We start from the raw sequence: 15,867 nt of genomic DNA, 5'->3' as shown, positions 1-15,867 counted from the left end.
GGGTTTTAACAATCCTCTGACACATGGAATGATGTCATTTTAACAGCTTCCCTTGCAGCCTTTTCCAAATGTGTCTTTCGAGGACAGACATGTGCAAACGGCGATATGCAAGGGCTGCACAGGGTTTTGGTAGTTTTACCATTTAATGTGCTTGAAAGGGCTTTGAAAGTATAAGTTAGTTGAACCAATTTGAGTGAGCTCTGCAGTTCAGAGAGGGACAATCGTGAAATTCCTATGCGGAAAATGACATTCGGAAGTCCTTCTATGGATGCACTGCTACTTGTAATGCAAATGTATTCCCTACCAGGCTAGGATAGGGTACATGGTATAAATACTGTAAGAACGAAGATTGCACCCAAAACAGACCTCTGACACCAAGGAAACATTAAACATGTCAGAAAATAGACTTGATTCCACAATATGGTGACGCATACTGTAAAAAGGGGACTGTACACTTAAGGCTATAACTATAAGTAGTGAACCTATGTCTGAATTTGTGGGTCAAATGTAATGTTCAAATTGATTATTCAGGCTTGACCAATAAGCCAGGTTTCCCCTGAGATCGTGGACTCGATTGGAATCTTCAGAATGTGCGCATCCCTTTGTCCTTTCTAAGTGCATCACCCTCTAATGCCCCCTCGGCTGACTCGCACACCACAGCACAACTGTCCTCCTACTTATCGTTGGGGCCTGGTGTATGCTGGCTGTGGAAAAGGTAAATCTCCACTCTGATCTATCGGTGAGCCCCGGACTACCCATTAGTCTTCTGTCCTCTCCAATAAGTCTCTGGGCAGAATGGACTCTCAAGTATCCGCACACTCTAATGGAGTCTGGGATGAAGAGGGAGACAAGAAAAACCTCCTTACATGGTTCCACAGCCGCCTGATGACTTTGCTTGGTTCTCTGATATAGACGAGCCATGGGGTTGCGGGCTGCTGTTTGTGTGCTGCAGCTGCCATGGTTTTTGGTTGGATCTTTACTTATTTGGCTGCGTTCACAATGAGCAGAAAATGCATGCGCAGAGTACGGTATCTGCCATGTTTGCGCATTGTTTAGTTGAAGATCTGCGTTCTGGCCACGGCATGAGAGCTTTTAACGGCTCTATTCCTGAACGCATGCATCGGTAGACAGCCGGGGGAGAATCAGGCGGATATGTGCAGAAATGGGGGCAGATATAACTGAACTGAACTGCCTTTCCTTTTTTTTTGGGTCTTAATATTTATTTGACCTTCCTGATGAATTGCTGTACTTTGTGAAGCGGTAGCTGATTAATGTCAGAGTCGTCATGAGGGCATGGCGGCAGATGGACGAGATGGCGGTGGTGATCCCAGAGCTCAGGTCCTTCTCCGTCAGGAGAGAAATGTAATTTCATATAGTTGGTCCATAGAGCGTTGGAATAAAAAAAAAAAAGCTTTAGTGGCTGACAAAGAGCGTTTCCCAATGTCACGCGTTTCCATTCATACAAAGTATAAAGGCTGACATTTGGGGCAGACACCCCAGATTTAGCGTTGGACGGAGGACAGCTGATTACCCTGACCAGCAACCACTCAACCACCATCTATAAAAAGTATGCCATTGAGATTAAGTGTTAGAACTGGTTTCTCTCGCTGTATAATTAACATGATCACCTCAATATGATGAAAATATAAATCCATATGAGGTGTTAGAATTGATATAGGTTTTTCATTCTGGTTGGATAAAAATACAAATTATTCTATGAAACGAAAAAGTCGTGGTCTTTGATATTCACAAACCGCGGTTGTTGAGTATATTTAGCTGCTGTAGGTAAAAAGAGAGAGAGCATAGACAACATAAACCCATCCCCTGCATCACTGTTCCCTCCCTCCATTTCTCTCAGTGAGAAGTGTTGCTTTCATGCACCTGCGATTGACAGCCAAGATGGATTCCCTGACCCAATCAGCAGCAGTCTAAGGCGCATTCTAAAATCTAGAGAGCAGGGAGCACAGTCAACCGGAACCGATATTTCACAGTACATTTCACCCACTAATAGCCACATATGGCGTCGACATTTCTATCAAATTACGCTCAAATTATAGCTCTTAAATCGTAGCTACGACCCCTTTTTAAAGCAAAGGTTGGGTTAATTGACAACCTTTTGGTACTTCCCAGAAATGGCAACAAAGCTTTGTGTTGTTTTCTCAAGCACAGGCATGAAACCCCCATGGGTTGTTAGTATGTTGAGGACCTGTTGCAGGGGTTCTGCATGGCGGCAGGCAGTGCACAGTGTCTTTCATCTCTTAATGACCACGTCGTTAAGAGACCTCCCTCATCTCCTCTTGCTTTCCCACTTGTTCAACCTTTGTTTTTTGATCACCACTCCAAACCGAGTGGCCTCAGCTCTGTGCAAATCACTTCATTTTTTCAAACAGAAGATTTACATGAGCAGAGTACAGTGTGTGTTTTTTTTGGTTTGCTTTTATTTTGTGAAAGAGATGAATGAGAGGGAGGTTAGCAGACTGGAGCCAGATGCGATGCCAGTGATATATTATTCTGGATGCTTATGTAGAAGCACTGGGCTCGAGGTGGTAGTGTGGCGATGTGTACATCAACAGCCGGCATCCACAATAGCAGCACAGGTCATCGGGTGTAGAGAGAAGACATGTACTTTCCTGCCTCAAGGCAAAGGCCTATGTAAAAGAAAAAACATAATTCAATAGCCATCTGTAGTGTAATAACATCAGCCGTATTAAAGGCCATGTTGTAATGAAAAATAAATCGAATGATCCATCTGAGTAGCATACCTGTAAGGTCACGTTGTTTTTGTCAATAATGCCTTCTTCAATAAATGTTCTGCATGGACCAATTTCTACATTAAAGGGATTTGCTGTGTTTTCACCTACACCTGAGACTTTGCTGTACATTTGAGTGCTCTTGTGTATTCTAAGTAACTTATTACTTAGTAGTGTTAATGCGTGTGTGGTGCGTCTTCAAGGTGCAATATATAAATATCAGGCAGGCGGGGGAATTGTTTGGATTTTTTCTAACCCAATAACTCAGATCCTGCAAATAAACATGCTTTTTAAAATGTAAATTGAGGCCTTTAGCACATAGATCTACCTAATAATGGCACATCAGACAGGCTTGCTGTCTGCAGATCCAGTGGCCATGCAGGCCTGTCCTGTGTCTTACCTGTCCTACCCCTCTGGATACTCTGTGTTCCCTCCACCACCATGAAAAATAGAACTTCAACCTGGTCTTCCACCACTTTGGCTTGCCTTACATATTATCTAAAACAGAAGCAGCAAACAGTAGTTAAGATTTGATAAAGGACAATGCAAAGAAACTTGACAAAGCAATCAAAGGCTAACCCTAACACTGTTCATGTGATGCAATAGGAATAAACAGTATGTGGCACTTACTTTGGTGTGGTGCGCTGTTGGTCTCCTCAGAGAACGGAACAAGAATTACATACCCAATTGTATCCTTTGGCGCCAGGGAGGCAAAAACCAAGTGCGCCAAGGAAATCATAATAAAGTCCTTTTAACAGTATCAGAATATATGCTGTAAAAAAAACATTTAAAGCACAAAACCCAGCATGACTCCTTGAATGAAGAGCTCCCAATACACTGCACCCAGGAGACTACAAAAAAATACACTGCATAATATACTAGTCAGAACTACAGCGCAGCATTGAAACCACTTCTAGACTATTAGAATACTGGTTTAATAATACCATAGGACACGCATTTCAATAGTGATCTATTAAGCTATGAATGACTCGTTCTTACATTGCTTTTATCATGTGTTTAGTATTAATAAGGATATATCAGGTTGTATCTTACATCTCATCTTGCATATATTAGATACACTGCCCTATCGTTATTTGTTATGGTTAATTATTAATTTGTATACCAAGTATACAGCCCTCTCTACACAGTATATACAGTCATTTTGTGACAGGTACCTCCAAAGAACCACGTTTGCACATATTGCTGTTGACCTGAGAAGTCCACAATTCAATTAAGTGTAGAACAAGGTGGGGGAAACAATCTATTTTTGCACCTTGTTCCCACATATCCAGCGCAGTCAGCCTCCTGATCCCCAGGTGACGCTGGATCCTCAAAGACTCATTTTCACATTGTGTCACACAGTGACCCTGTCCACCTGTGGAAATCAAGAAGCCCCACCAGGGTGTTACCTGGGGGATCCTGCCTGTAGATATGACCATTAGTTCTGCTCCTGTGCTTACGGGATGGAAAATCCCCCGGTCAGCGGAAGGCAGACATCCTTAGAGTGAGTGACATCCTATCCAATTACCCGGCGCCCACTGGTGGCCCGCTGCCTGGCCACGGCGAGTCGACCTCATAATGCCAGCGATTACCGCAGAACGGAGGAGATTCTGATCACGAAGGCACACCGACTCCGTTGTGTGTGTGTGGCTGCTGCAACGCATCTAAATGGCGCTGTGGTGGTCTTTATTGGAGCGTAAACACGTTGATTCTCACACAGATTCCCCCCCTTGCCGTGAATGGATTGTCCGAGCTCAGAATCAAAGTATAGGGATTCGAGTTTATGAGCGGGATTTCAAGAGAAATACAATGGTCGTTTACGGATTAACTCTTCAGTCCCCCTGTGGCTTTTTAAGAGAGGAGACAAATTGATTTTGTTTGGAAATGAGGTTCTCTATTAATTGGTCCACGCTTTTTCTCGTCGATGGTACTTTTAACAAAATCCATTAAATCACTCGCTTAAAATGAGTAGTAAAACTTGCCTCCGCATATATTTTTTTATCAATAATTGAAATCTGTCTGTCCGTGCATGTCTGTGTTTTCTTTATCTTGTAGGAAAGGGCTTGGCTAACAGGTAGTCTGGGTTTTCAAGTTGCTAAATAAATATATAAGTACATTAAATCCTCAGAGTGTGCAGTGGGCTGCGAAAGACAGATTACAAGCAACGATGGATAGCAAAGAAGTCGTTCTTGACCCGGAAAAAAAGTTTACACGTGAACAAAATAGCAAAGCAATATATCCGATCCTGGCATCAAGGTGAAAAATTGTTGACGGTGGCTAGAGGTACGCAAAGTCTTCCTCAGAATGAAGACTCTTGGTATTGATTGTATGGTTTGCACACACCCAGCAGCGAATCTCTCCCAAAGTATCAGCTAAGTTCTTTGCTGTTTACTTTTCTCTTCCTGATGCAAGGAGTTTCAGCGTCCGTCTGTCTCAGCACCTCTGAGCCCTTCTGATCCTCGCTATTTGTTGTGTTGTTGCCTGGCTGGGCTGCGCGCGGCCACCCACTGTAAACTGAAAGCAGACTTTATTTCATGCGGTGAGATCCACGTTCCCGCCTGCCCACACCTATAATTGCCGGAAAACTGTGTTGAGGTCACATCCAAGCATTTTGATATATTTTCGTTCTTTGTTGTTTTGTTTTTGCCGTTTTTTTTTTTTTTTACAAAATGCATTTACATTTAGCTGACACTTTTATCCAAAGCAACCTACAAATGATGTTTAGAACAAGCAAAAGTGTGCAATGAGTATTTGAAACAGTCTTAAACAACAACAACAACGGGGCAGAAGGCAGCATGGCTAAATAAATCCGAATGCAACTCTAGGTATCACCTATTCAATGCATTTATACACTTACGTGTATAAATGACCAAAAACCTACTCTCACGTCATGACAATGGCCTCTCATTGTTTGGAAACAAATAATTATAATTGCGCCTTATTGGAGCTATGATTATGTTGCTTTGTGAGTTCTAATCTCAAATACATTTAGGCGTTCATTGTGAGAATCAACCGACCGTCACAACATATTAGATGGTGGCGTTGAAACGGTTTGCCTGATTGTGTTAATTATATCGATTCAATGTTAAAATGCATTGATACCGATGCAAACAAGAAAAGGGATCCACCTTTTTGATGTTAGCCACTGCAGGGGAGGACTTTATTGCCATGCAACCTTATGCAGTATACGTCTACTCCTCATTAAAGACGGGACATTAAAGCAAGTGCATTGTTGATGCCTTTAGTCTAAACGTGAAATGATGGTGGATTCCCATTGGAGATGTTAGGAGTTTCATACCCTGAAGGTGATTCATCACTGGCAGACGTTTAGGTTGTACTTGATGCTTTATCTGAAGGAAATACCACGCTTTGGGCAGCAGCTCATTAAAAAAGCGTGAATGTAAGCAAACATGGATAATTACTATATCAAATGCTACCGAATGTTAAGAGTCAAAAAAAGCTTGAAAACGTTTTTGCTGCAACAGATAATTCACTTCTGGTCAGGTACCATGAAGCACTCCAGCTTGGCTTTGAGTTGATGTGATCCACAACCCAGAAACCAACCAATGCTTCATAAGAAGTGTTGTGCTCCCCGACCCCAAATCTCCCTAATTTACAGAGTAAACACCTGGTTCCAATGAGCTGATTCCGACTTTTTTCCGGAGATGGATTGACTGGCCGATGATAATCTTGTAACTTCACGCATAAATTATTGTTGTGATTAGGTATGCACTTCACTGCTCATAAATTACCATTGATGGAGGCGTTGCATGCGGGATACCTTTTTTGCATAATGGCACTCAGTGGCATAGGTATCATTTAATTAAAAGTGTTATGACAAAGGACGGGTTCACCTAAACAGCCAAATTCAACCCAGGGAGAAAAGTTGAAGATAAATGGAGAAGCAGATGCTGAGGCGTCCTGAAAAGCATTTACAAGTTGCAATGCGGTAAAATAAACCTCCCTCTAGGTTATTGGCAAACAAAAAATCACCAAGTGAGCTAATTGTTTCCTGAGTTATGAGATGGGTAAGATGCCAGCGACACTGCCTGCATTATTCAATCTCTGTAAGGGGTTCACACGTGAGCATTGCAAACTCCTTGCTCTAACCTAGAAGTCAGCCGTAGTTCAGGAATGGCTTCACTTAAATGTTCAGTGAATTGAAGAGAATTATTGGAGGTTTTCTTTGTCCTTTAAGGACAAATACAGGATGTAATTTGAAAATATGGTAAAGCTTGTCTACGTTCACTCTTCCACTTGGTCAATGAAATGTCTAGCGTGCCCGTAGACATTGTTGAATACAGATGTCCCTTCAAGGGTGCATATGGAGTTGTATACATGATTAGTATTCTGTTTCAACCCTTGATCAAGAGGCCTAACTTTGAATTGTGATAGAATAAAATAGTGAAGGGCATTGTAATTGTAAAAACTATATGTGATTTTTTTTTGAAACATGAAGGGATTGCCCAGGCAGTGGACAATGTTCTGAACAGATATGTCGACACAGAATCATGGGTTACAGACTCTGGTTTGACAGATTGACTTAACAAACCTCATGGACTTGTGCACATGTTCATCCCAAAACCAAAAGTTGTTAAACATAATAATTGTTGACGAGGATCATCATACCTGATACTTCCAAAATAATATGAAATTCTATAAATAGTGTTCAGCACTCAAGTGTTTCCGATTTAAAACGGGTGCAAAATCGCGTCACATGCCTTGAAACTTGTCGGGGACATATCTTGGCGCTAGTTTCAATTGAATGGCGTATTTGTTGTTGTTGTTTTTTAGTCCCCTCATAGTCAAGGTGTAATTAATACCACAGGCTCCATTAACGGCCGGCGGGGGAGATCTCCTGTGAAGTAGTGGTTCAGAAAGCTGTTGGGGCATTGGACACCTTCCCCCCCCCCTCGGGGGTTGAGTGGAGAGGGGGAGGTGTGTGGGAGGGGGGGGGGCTGATGCTGACAGACAGAGAGGGAGTCATTATTCAGAGGAGAGGGGAGCAAGGGGGGGGGGAGTGTGACTTGCTTTGGCTCAGCTTCCCCCAGTCCAAACCCGTGTTAATGGAACCCTCCCAATCGCACCTCGATAAATCACGCATGGGCGACACACACTCTCTCACACACACACACACACACACACACACACACACACACACACACACACTGACACAGACAGACACACACTCAAAGACACACACACACACACACACACACACACACACACACACACACACACACACACACACACACACGCGCAAAGACACAGACACAGACACACACACAGACACGCACACAAAGACACACACACAGACAGACACACACACACACACACACACACATACACTCACCCACTCAGTGTTCCGGCTGGGGAAATGAAAAGATGGTGCAGAGGATGTGTGTTGGTGGGTTGGAGATAGGTGCCGTCGGTGACCGCATCAAGCAGAGGAACCGTTAACCGTTAGGAAACAAGCTCTTGCATGAGCAGTCACCGAGCCTCCACAACAAGATAACAGGAAGAAGGGAAGAAATCCATACGCTTTGTTTAATTCATGCAGTAATAGTGGATGTTTACATCAGATTCAGACGTATCTGCTGGCAGTGAGATACATACACTTGGGAAAAAGACAGGGAAAAACAGACGAAATATGGGAAGGCAAATGCATTTTCCAGTGCCTTTTCCTAATGATTTTCCAGAGTTACGAACTCATTAAACTATGCATCCTGTTACAGCCCAATGTGTTTTTTGAATTCGTACCTCATTTGCAGGCTTAATAGATTAGATTTAATTAAAGTCTTGCTTGTGTGTGTGTGTGTGTGTGTGTGTGTGTGTGTGTGTGTGTGTGTGTGTGTGTGTGTGTGTGTGTGTGTGTGTGTGTGTGTGTGTGTGTGTGTGTGTGTGTGTGTGTGTTTGTAAATGTTCATATGTTCAGCCATGTATGCAACACATAGAAAATGTACAGAAAGTGGGACATTTGTCATTATGCTTTCTTCTTCTCTTCTCTTTCCTTTTGCTATATTAGAGTTCCTGTCGACATTTGTATTGAGGATTATACGTATGATAACGTTAACATCGTGGGTTGAGTTAGACTCTGTGTCTCCATTAATATTGCAATGCTGGGGACGTGTGGAGCCAATAATCTGCTCCGATGAACTATGAAACAATTCAGCAGTTTGAAATATTGCCTTCCAAAGCAGGAAGTTACAGCCAAGCAGCCAAGAGTTGCCGTTATGATTGTTCAAACGTGGGAAACCTAGAGTTTACTATGGCTCTGGTTCATCTTTCTGTTTTTTAAAGAAAAGAAAAAGTCTTGAAACAAGAATCCATTTGAAAGCAATTTTCCAAGCCCATAATACTGATAATTAAACAAATTGTATCATTATGAAAATTTGAACTTTTTTTTCCAGCAAGTATAGTTGCAAAAAGTGTACGTTACTGACCCAGCAAGACAGATTGATTCAATTTCACTCTTTAAGGCCCATGCGTGCATGTTTTGGAACGGAGGGCAAATGGACAGGGAGGCTAAATGAACAGTTCGATCTCGTTTGTTTGCGCCCCATTAGTCGGACCGGTGCCATATTTGTGTGCGTCTGTGTGAATGTGTGCGGCAGCGATGATGACCAACACTTAATAATATTTTTTTATATCGCCGACCATTGTCAGTTTTAATTAATTCCCTGCTCCATCATAAAGACAAACACAAAGGTTAATTGAATGGCTTCAATTTGCGCTTGATTGCACACCACTTAATATCTCCAGTTCAAACAATGGAACAAAAAAAAACACTCTCCAAAGCTGTGAGTAATGAAAAGGGGGTGCTGACATTGTTTTGGCGTCGCCGCCCTCTGTTTATCTGCAGGTCAGTGGGGTCACTGCACGGGCGAGGAGTGCGGCTCCGGCGGGCTCCAGACCCGGACGCTGTGGTGCGTCCACACCGAAGGCTGGACCACCCACCACTCCCACTGCCCGCAGGCGGACAAGCCCGCGAGCCGGCGGCCCTGCTTCAAGGTGTGCGAGTGGCACCAGGACCTCTTCGAGTGGGAGGTGTCTCCCTGGGGCGACTGCTTCCTGGTGCCCTTCCTCGCCAACGAGCTGAGGCCCCGCCCCTCGGAGTGCGTGACGGCGCAGCACGGCGTCCAACGCCGCTCGGTTCGCTGCGTGCGCACGGCCAACCGCACGGCCGTGGCCACGCGGATCTGCGAGTTCTTCTCCGGGAGGCCGTGGGCGGAGCAGGCCTGCCTGATCCCGTGCCCCCAGGACTGCGTGGTGTCGGCGTTCACGGCCTGGTCGGGCTGTAGCAGGACCTGCGGCGCCGGCCTGCAGCACCGCACCCGGCACGTCCTGGCCACGCCCGTGTTCGGCGGGGCGCACTGCCCCAACCTCACCCAGACCCGGACTTGCTCCCACCCGATCCCCTGCCCGTCGGGGGCCAGCGAGCACCGCTACAGCCTCAAGGTGGGCTCCTGGAGCGAGTGCCGGCTGCCCCACCACAAGGACCTGGGGTCGCTCGGAGGCAAGACGGCGGTGGACTACAGCGCCACCGCCGCCACCCCCGTGGAGAAGAACCTAGTGAAGCGGCACGCGCAGGACTCCCTGCTCACTCACCTCCCCCTCCCCCACCCCCACCACCAACACCACCACAGCCAGAACCTCCACGGTCAGCACCACCCCCACCACCACCTCCGCCGCCTCCACCACCTCGACACACAGCCCCATCCCTTCAGCGGCCGCATGTCCTGGGAGCTGGAGGTGGGATATCAGACGCGGCAGGTCCGCTGCACGCGGAGCGATGGCAAGAACTCCATGCTGAGGTAAGCCGTCCCTGGCGTTCCGCCTCCATTATTCACTCAAGGGATTAGCGGGCGCACCTGAGTGGAATCCCCGGGCGATAACGACACACAATTCTTGGTCGCCTTTTTATTTTTTTATTTTTTTCGCTTTCAAGTGGAAATCCCAGATTAGCATTAAAGGCAACGAGACGGTCCGGCTGCCTTCCTGAAAGAAGAATCCTTGGAAAGCGGCCTGTGAAGCTCTTCCAGTTGCGCGGTCTCATGTTAATCTGGGGTTCACTTAGCGTGCCGCACCGGGTCGATCGGGGCCATCCGCCTTAATTAGACCATACAGGTAACTCAAACCAAACTAAATTGATTAAAATTGAAATTGCGTTTTTGCATTCCTTTGGTGCAACAAAATCAACGCTATTCCTTTCTCTTGCGAATCACCTGTGGGGCATTTTAATGGAACTATTATAAACAAGGTATGTTCATTGTAATAAAGTAGCAATTATTTTCTGCCCATTAACTTTTCAATTATGGTTGGATTATGTGGGAACTGCCATTTTAGCAGTCGATTCGCACTATGGTGCAATGCTGCGCCATTGTACTAAATGTCAATTGCTGCTTCATTCCTTACCCCGCTGTTCACACTAACTGGTATTTTCGTTGGATAATAAGGGATTTATTTTCTGCATAAAACTTATATGCAAATCCATACAGACCCACACGTGCACAAACTCATACTGTGAGCCTGACATTTGGTTAAAAAGCATTATGGACAGTTGAAATTATGCATGCCTAAAAAAGTGATCGCTGATATGTTGTATTGATAAATTGTCACAATCTAGATGGTGGAAAGACCATTATAATAAATAATTTGCATATGCTACATTAATAAATTAAAGTACATTTGCTCTAGGAATATCTCTTTATGGTAACCATGGTACCAGGAATCTCTTGGCCGATACTGCTCAATTAAGTCACACTGTAGTGGAGCCATAACCATAACCATAACCATATTCCAATTTGGATTTAATAATTAACTTCTCAAATGTGTCCTGTGCTGATTGCATTGTGAGTATCGAAAACATTAATATAGTTATTCAGTGATACAAACATTGTAATATAACCACTTATGTTCAAAAACCAAAAATGGGAGCCAGGGGGTTCCTCCTTACTGGGTTAAAAGGTCCGGCCGGAGATGGTTCACAGAGCATTGTGACCATATTCACTTCTTAGACACAGCAGGCCTTTTGAATCTCTATTTCCCACCTGAGTTTTGGATTCATTCCGCTTTTCTAATAACCGTCTAATTACCAGGTAAAATGCTAACCGAATGTGTCTGGCGCTCAGAGAATAATGCACGAAACTAATTAGATTGTCCATTTTAAACAATTCCAATTTTGAATTACTTGACTAATACATTTATTCATGTTTCCAAGTGTTGATGGTGGTTCCCTGATTTGTACTCTTTTTACATTTTGAACTCTGCAAAGAAAAATGTAGGCTTTCGTCCACGTGGACACGACTCTGCCTTTAAATGGTAACGACACACATTTCGTCAGACCCCCAGAAAGGTCATTTGTCCGTCAGGGGGCGGAGGTACACAACGTAAGGTCCACCACGTGGCTGGCATTTCTTCCATCTGATGTGCCATTTTCAAGCCCCTCTGAGCAAGCCGCTTCTTCGCAAAAGGCCTAATCAAATTCTAACCCCCGCTGACATATGCCATATTTCTCCTTCATTCTTCCCACCTGTCTGTCTGGGCCCCCAATTTATCTAACTCTGCAAGGGTAATAAAGGGCATTCACTTTTAGATTCAAAGTTTTTCCTTCCTTTGGGTGAAAGATATATTTCTTAGTCTTCCATTTATAAATATATAGTATTCTATATATTCCTACGGTGTGAGTTACAAACAGACATAGGTCGTCCTCTATTTTGAGTCTTTCTCTTGCCTCTTCCCCTCTGCAGTCTTTGTACCCAGGACGACTCCCCTTTGACCTTCCAGTCCTGTGTGATGCCCAAGGACTGCGAGACGTCTGATTGGTCCTCGTGGAGCCCCTGCTCCAAGACCTGCCGCTCCTCTGACCTGTCGCCCGGGTACCGGGTCCGGGCGCGGACGATGGCGCAGATTCCCATTGGTGGAGGGAGAGAATGCCCCACCCTTGAGGAAAAGGAAGCCTGCAACATCATCGGAGACCTGCTACCAAACTGCCCCAGGTGTGCTGGGCTAATATCGAGCATGTTTCCTTTGGCTTCGCATGCAGACGGCGAATTATCGGCTTGCGATAATTCAGAAGCCTGAGGCCTAATGCAAATGTGACACTGATTTTTAATATTCCCTTTTTCATGCCATTTCACCTGAGAGCATTTCAGATGCGTTCTGACATCCTGGAATGCCGCAAACATCCAGCGCGTATCGGAGGGGAAGCGACAGATTTGAACTTTTGACTACTTTATTAGCCATAATAGAAGTAGTGCGCGTCGTATTATCAGTGTCGTGATTGTTATTAGTGTTAATAACCCCAAGGTGTCTTATTAACCCTGTGTTAAAGGAAGTGTGCCTCACAGCCTCATTGTTATGACTGGGATGCTTGCCGTGAGATGAGTTATGGATGAAACAATATGCAGTAAACAAAGAGTCAATGGAGAATATTTTGTTTTCCACTGTGTTGATTCGATTTTTTATTTGCTGATGTTACATGGGGGTGCCTCAAAGCAGAAGCTTTTCATGATTAGGGAAAACTCATTATGGAAATGAAGCATGTGATAGATTACTAAAAGCTGTGCTGATTTTATTTCCTTCTGCGATGCCACGTTCGTCATAGTCAAAACCAAGCTGTATATACATACCATACGTTTGTGTGGGCGTGTGTGTGTGTGTGTGTGTGTGTGTGTGTGTGTGTGTGTGTGTGTGTGTGTGTCTGCGTGTGTTCCCCAGCAGGATTCAAATGCTATAAAGATTTCCAAAGAAGTAACTGAAGCAACTCTACCTTACAGGGGAGGGTTCCAGCCTTACCCCAACCCCGATGTTTATTTCAGAGAAACTCGCGTTAAGAGCTTTAATCAGGACTTTATTATGTAATTAATCATAGATTAATCAGCCTTTGGTTATTTTCACGAGCAATTGTCCTTAGTGTTTACTACTTGGGGTGTGTGTGTGTGTGTGTGTTTGTGTGTGTGTGTGTGTGTGTGTGTGTGTGTGTGTGTGTGTGTGTGTGTGTGTGTGTGTGTGTGTGTGTGTGTGTGTGTGTGTGTGTGTGTGTGTGTGTGTGTGATGTGAGTGCCTGTGTGTGGATGCTTTTGTTTGCAGACAATCAACCTGTGTTTATGCAGGCGTGTAAATCATTTGCCGAATCTATGGATGCATGCATATGCAGAACATGCAACTGTACTTCTTACAGTGTATTACCCTGTCTGTCTTCTTGAACAGAATATGTAACTGTCTGTGAGTATGTACAGTGTAATGTAACTATGTATATGTCAATGTCTGCTTGTGTATGGACAGTCTATGTTGGTGTATGTGTTTGTGTATGTAACTTTGTCTGCATCTGTATTTAAAGTATATGTCATTATGTCACTGAATGTGTGTATGTGCAGTAAATGTAACCCTTGGTCTGTTTGGTCAGGTTCAAATGACAGGAAGTATATCCTTATGTCTGTTTGGCCTGTATTGTGTTTACAGGAAGTTTAACTGTAGATCTGTTTGGTGTTGACAGGAAGTGTAACCATAGGTCTGTTGGGTCAGTGTGGACAGGAAGTGTAACCCTAGGTCTATTTGGTGTTGACAGGAAGTGTAACCGTAGGTCTGTTTGGTCTAATTTGTGTGACCAGGAAGTGTAAACCTAGGTCTGTTTTGGTCAGTGTTGACAGGAAGTGTAACCGTAGGTCAGTTTGGTGATGACAGGAAGTGTAACCCTAGGTCTGTTTGGTGTGGACAGGAAGTGTAACTGTAGGTCTGTTTTGGTCAGTGTTGACAGGAAGTGTAACCGTAGGTCAGTTTGGTGATGACAGGAAGCGTAACCCTAGGTCTGTTTGGTGTGGACAGGAAGTGTAACCCTAGGTCTGTTTGGTGTTGACAGGAAGTGTAACCCTAGGTCTGTTTGGTGATGACAGGAAGTGTAACCCTAGGTCTGTTTGGTGTTGACAGGAAGTGTAACCCTAGGTCTGTTTGGTGATGACAGGAAGTGTAACCCTAGGTCTGTTTGGTGTGGACAGGAAGTGTAACCCTAGGTCTGTTTGGTGTTGACAGGAAGTGTAACCGTAGGTCTGTTTGGTCAGGTTCGTGTGGAGGACCACCGACTGGGGCCTGTGTCGCGTGAGCCCCCTGCTGGGCCCTCATGACCGGCGTGCGGGGAACACCAGCGTCCTCTGTGGAGGAGGGATCCGCACCAGGGAGGTCTACTGCGTCCAGGTCCCCGACCCGTCAGCCCCCCATCACAGGAAGGAGGGTAGGACGCCCCCCCATCACTTCCTCTCACGGAGTATCTGGTGACACTCATGGGAGAGGCGGTCATCAGCACATCATACCTCCACATCACATCCACGTTTATGTTTTCCCTGACAAAGTGAAAGTGAAACCGAAGCCAAAGCATAACCATCCGAAAGCGAAAAGAAGTATAAATTGCCCAAGTCGAGGCGTTTTTGGCTCATTAAATGTGTTTTTTTTTACAGTCATTGTTTACATACAATATGATTCATCCTACTTATTATTTAATGTAATTATAGGCTTCGACGGGGATATCAGTCAGCCAATTAACTCCTAGAAAGTGGTAAAGGCTATGCACATACCAGATTCAAGTATTATAATCTCTAATTTATGTCAACACAAAGGGAAAAAAGGTGAAATATAATTGGCCAGTTGCGAAGTAATTTTTTAGAACATCATAGAAAAGCTCCCACTATTCAAATCCATAGGAGCAACAGAAGAATAAACAAATTGCATGTTTCAGGAGCAGATAAATAAATGCATGTACACACAAGTTAAATAAAGGATTAAGGAACATAAACATCACATAAACATAAAGGATATAAATATTAAAATCGAAAACTGCCAGAGCACCAGTTTAAAGAGCTGGGAAGATTAGGCTCAACTGATTAATTTGCTCAGGAATGTTAGTTCAATGGAATCTTTATTGACTATTGGATGACCACTAAGAGGATAGTAACCAGTTTTTATGATATGAGGTGCGGTTTGCTGCCTGTGTCTAACCACAGAACAAAAAGATTTTTGTGCTTCAGAATTTGAATAAAGAGAAAGATGGGAGAGAATGTATCATCATCCTGAAAAACTGACAGCGGCTAGACAAAAAACATTCCCATAGATGCATCTCATTATA

At 44.3% G+C, this 15,867-nt stretch overlaps 1 protein-coding gene across 1 annotated transcript in view; it reads left to right on the top strand.

The window, feature by feature from the left end:
• The window catches only part of thsd7ba (thrombospondin, type I, domain containing 7Ba), a 116,254-nt gene that overhangs the window by 16,089 nt on the left and 84,298 nt on the right, over window positions 1–15,867 (top strand). The window contains exons 3-5 of the mRNA XM_030343939.1: window positions 9,613–10,564; window positions 12,500–12,748; window positions 14,810–14,979. Coding sequence (XP_030199799.1) covers window positions 9,613–10,564; window positions 12,500–12,748; window positions 14,810–14,979 — 1,371 coding nt within the window. The remainder of the gene's footprint in view (window positions 1–9,612; window positions 10,565–12,499; window positions 12,749–14,809; window positions 14,980–15,867) is intronic.

This window comes from Gadus morhua, chromosome 20, assembly GCF_902167405.1.
Source record: "Gadus morhua chromosome 20, gadMor3.0, whole genome shotgun sequence".
Lineage (NCBI taxonomy): Eukaryota > Metazoa > Chordata > Actinopteri > Gadiformes > Gadidae > Gadus > Gadus morhua.
This window is presented reverse-complemented; position numbering and strand designations above follow the sequence as displayed.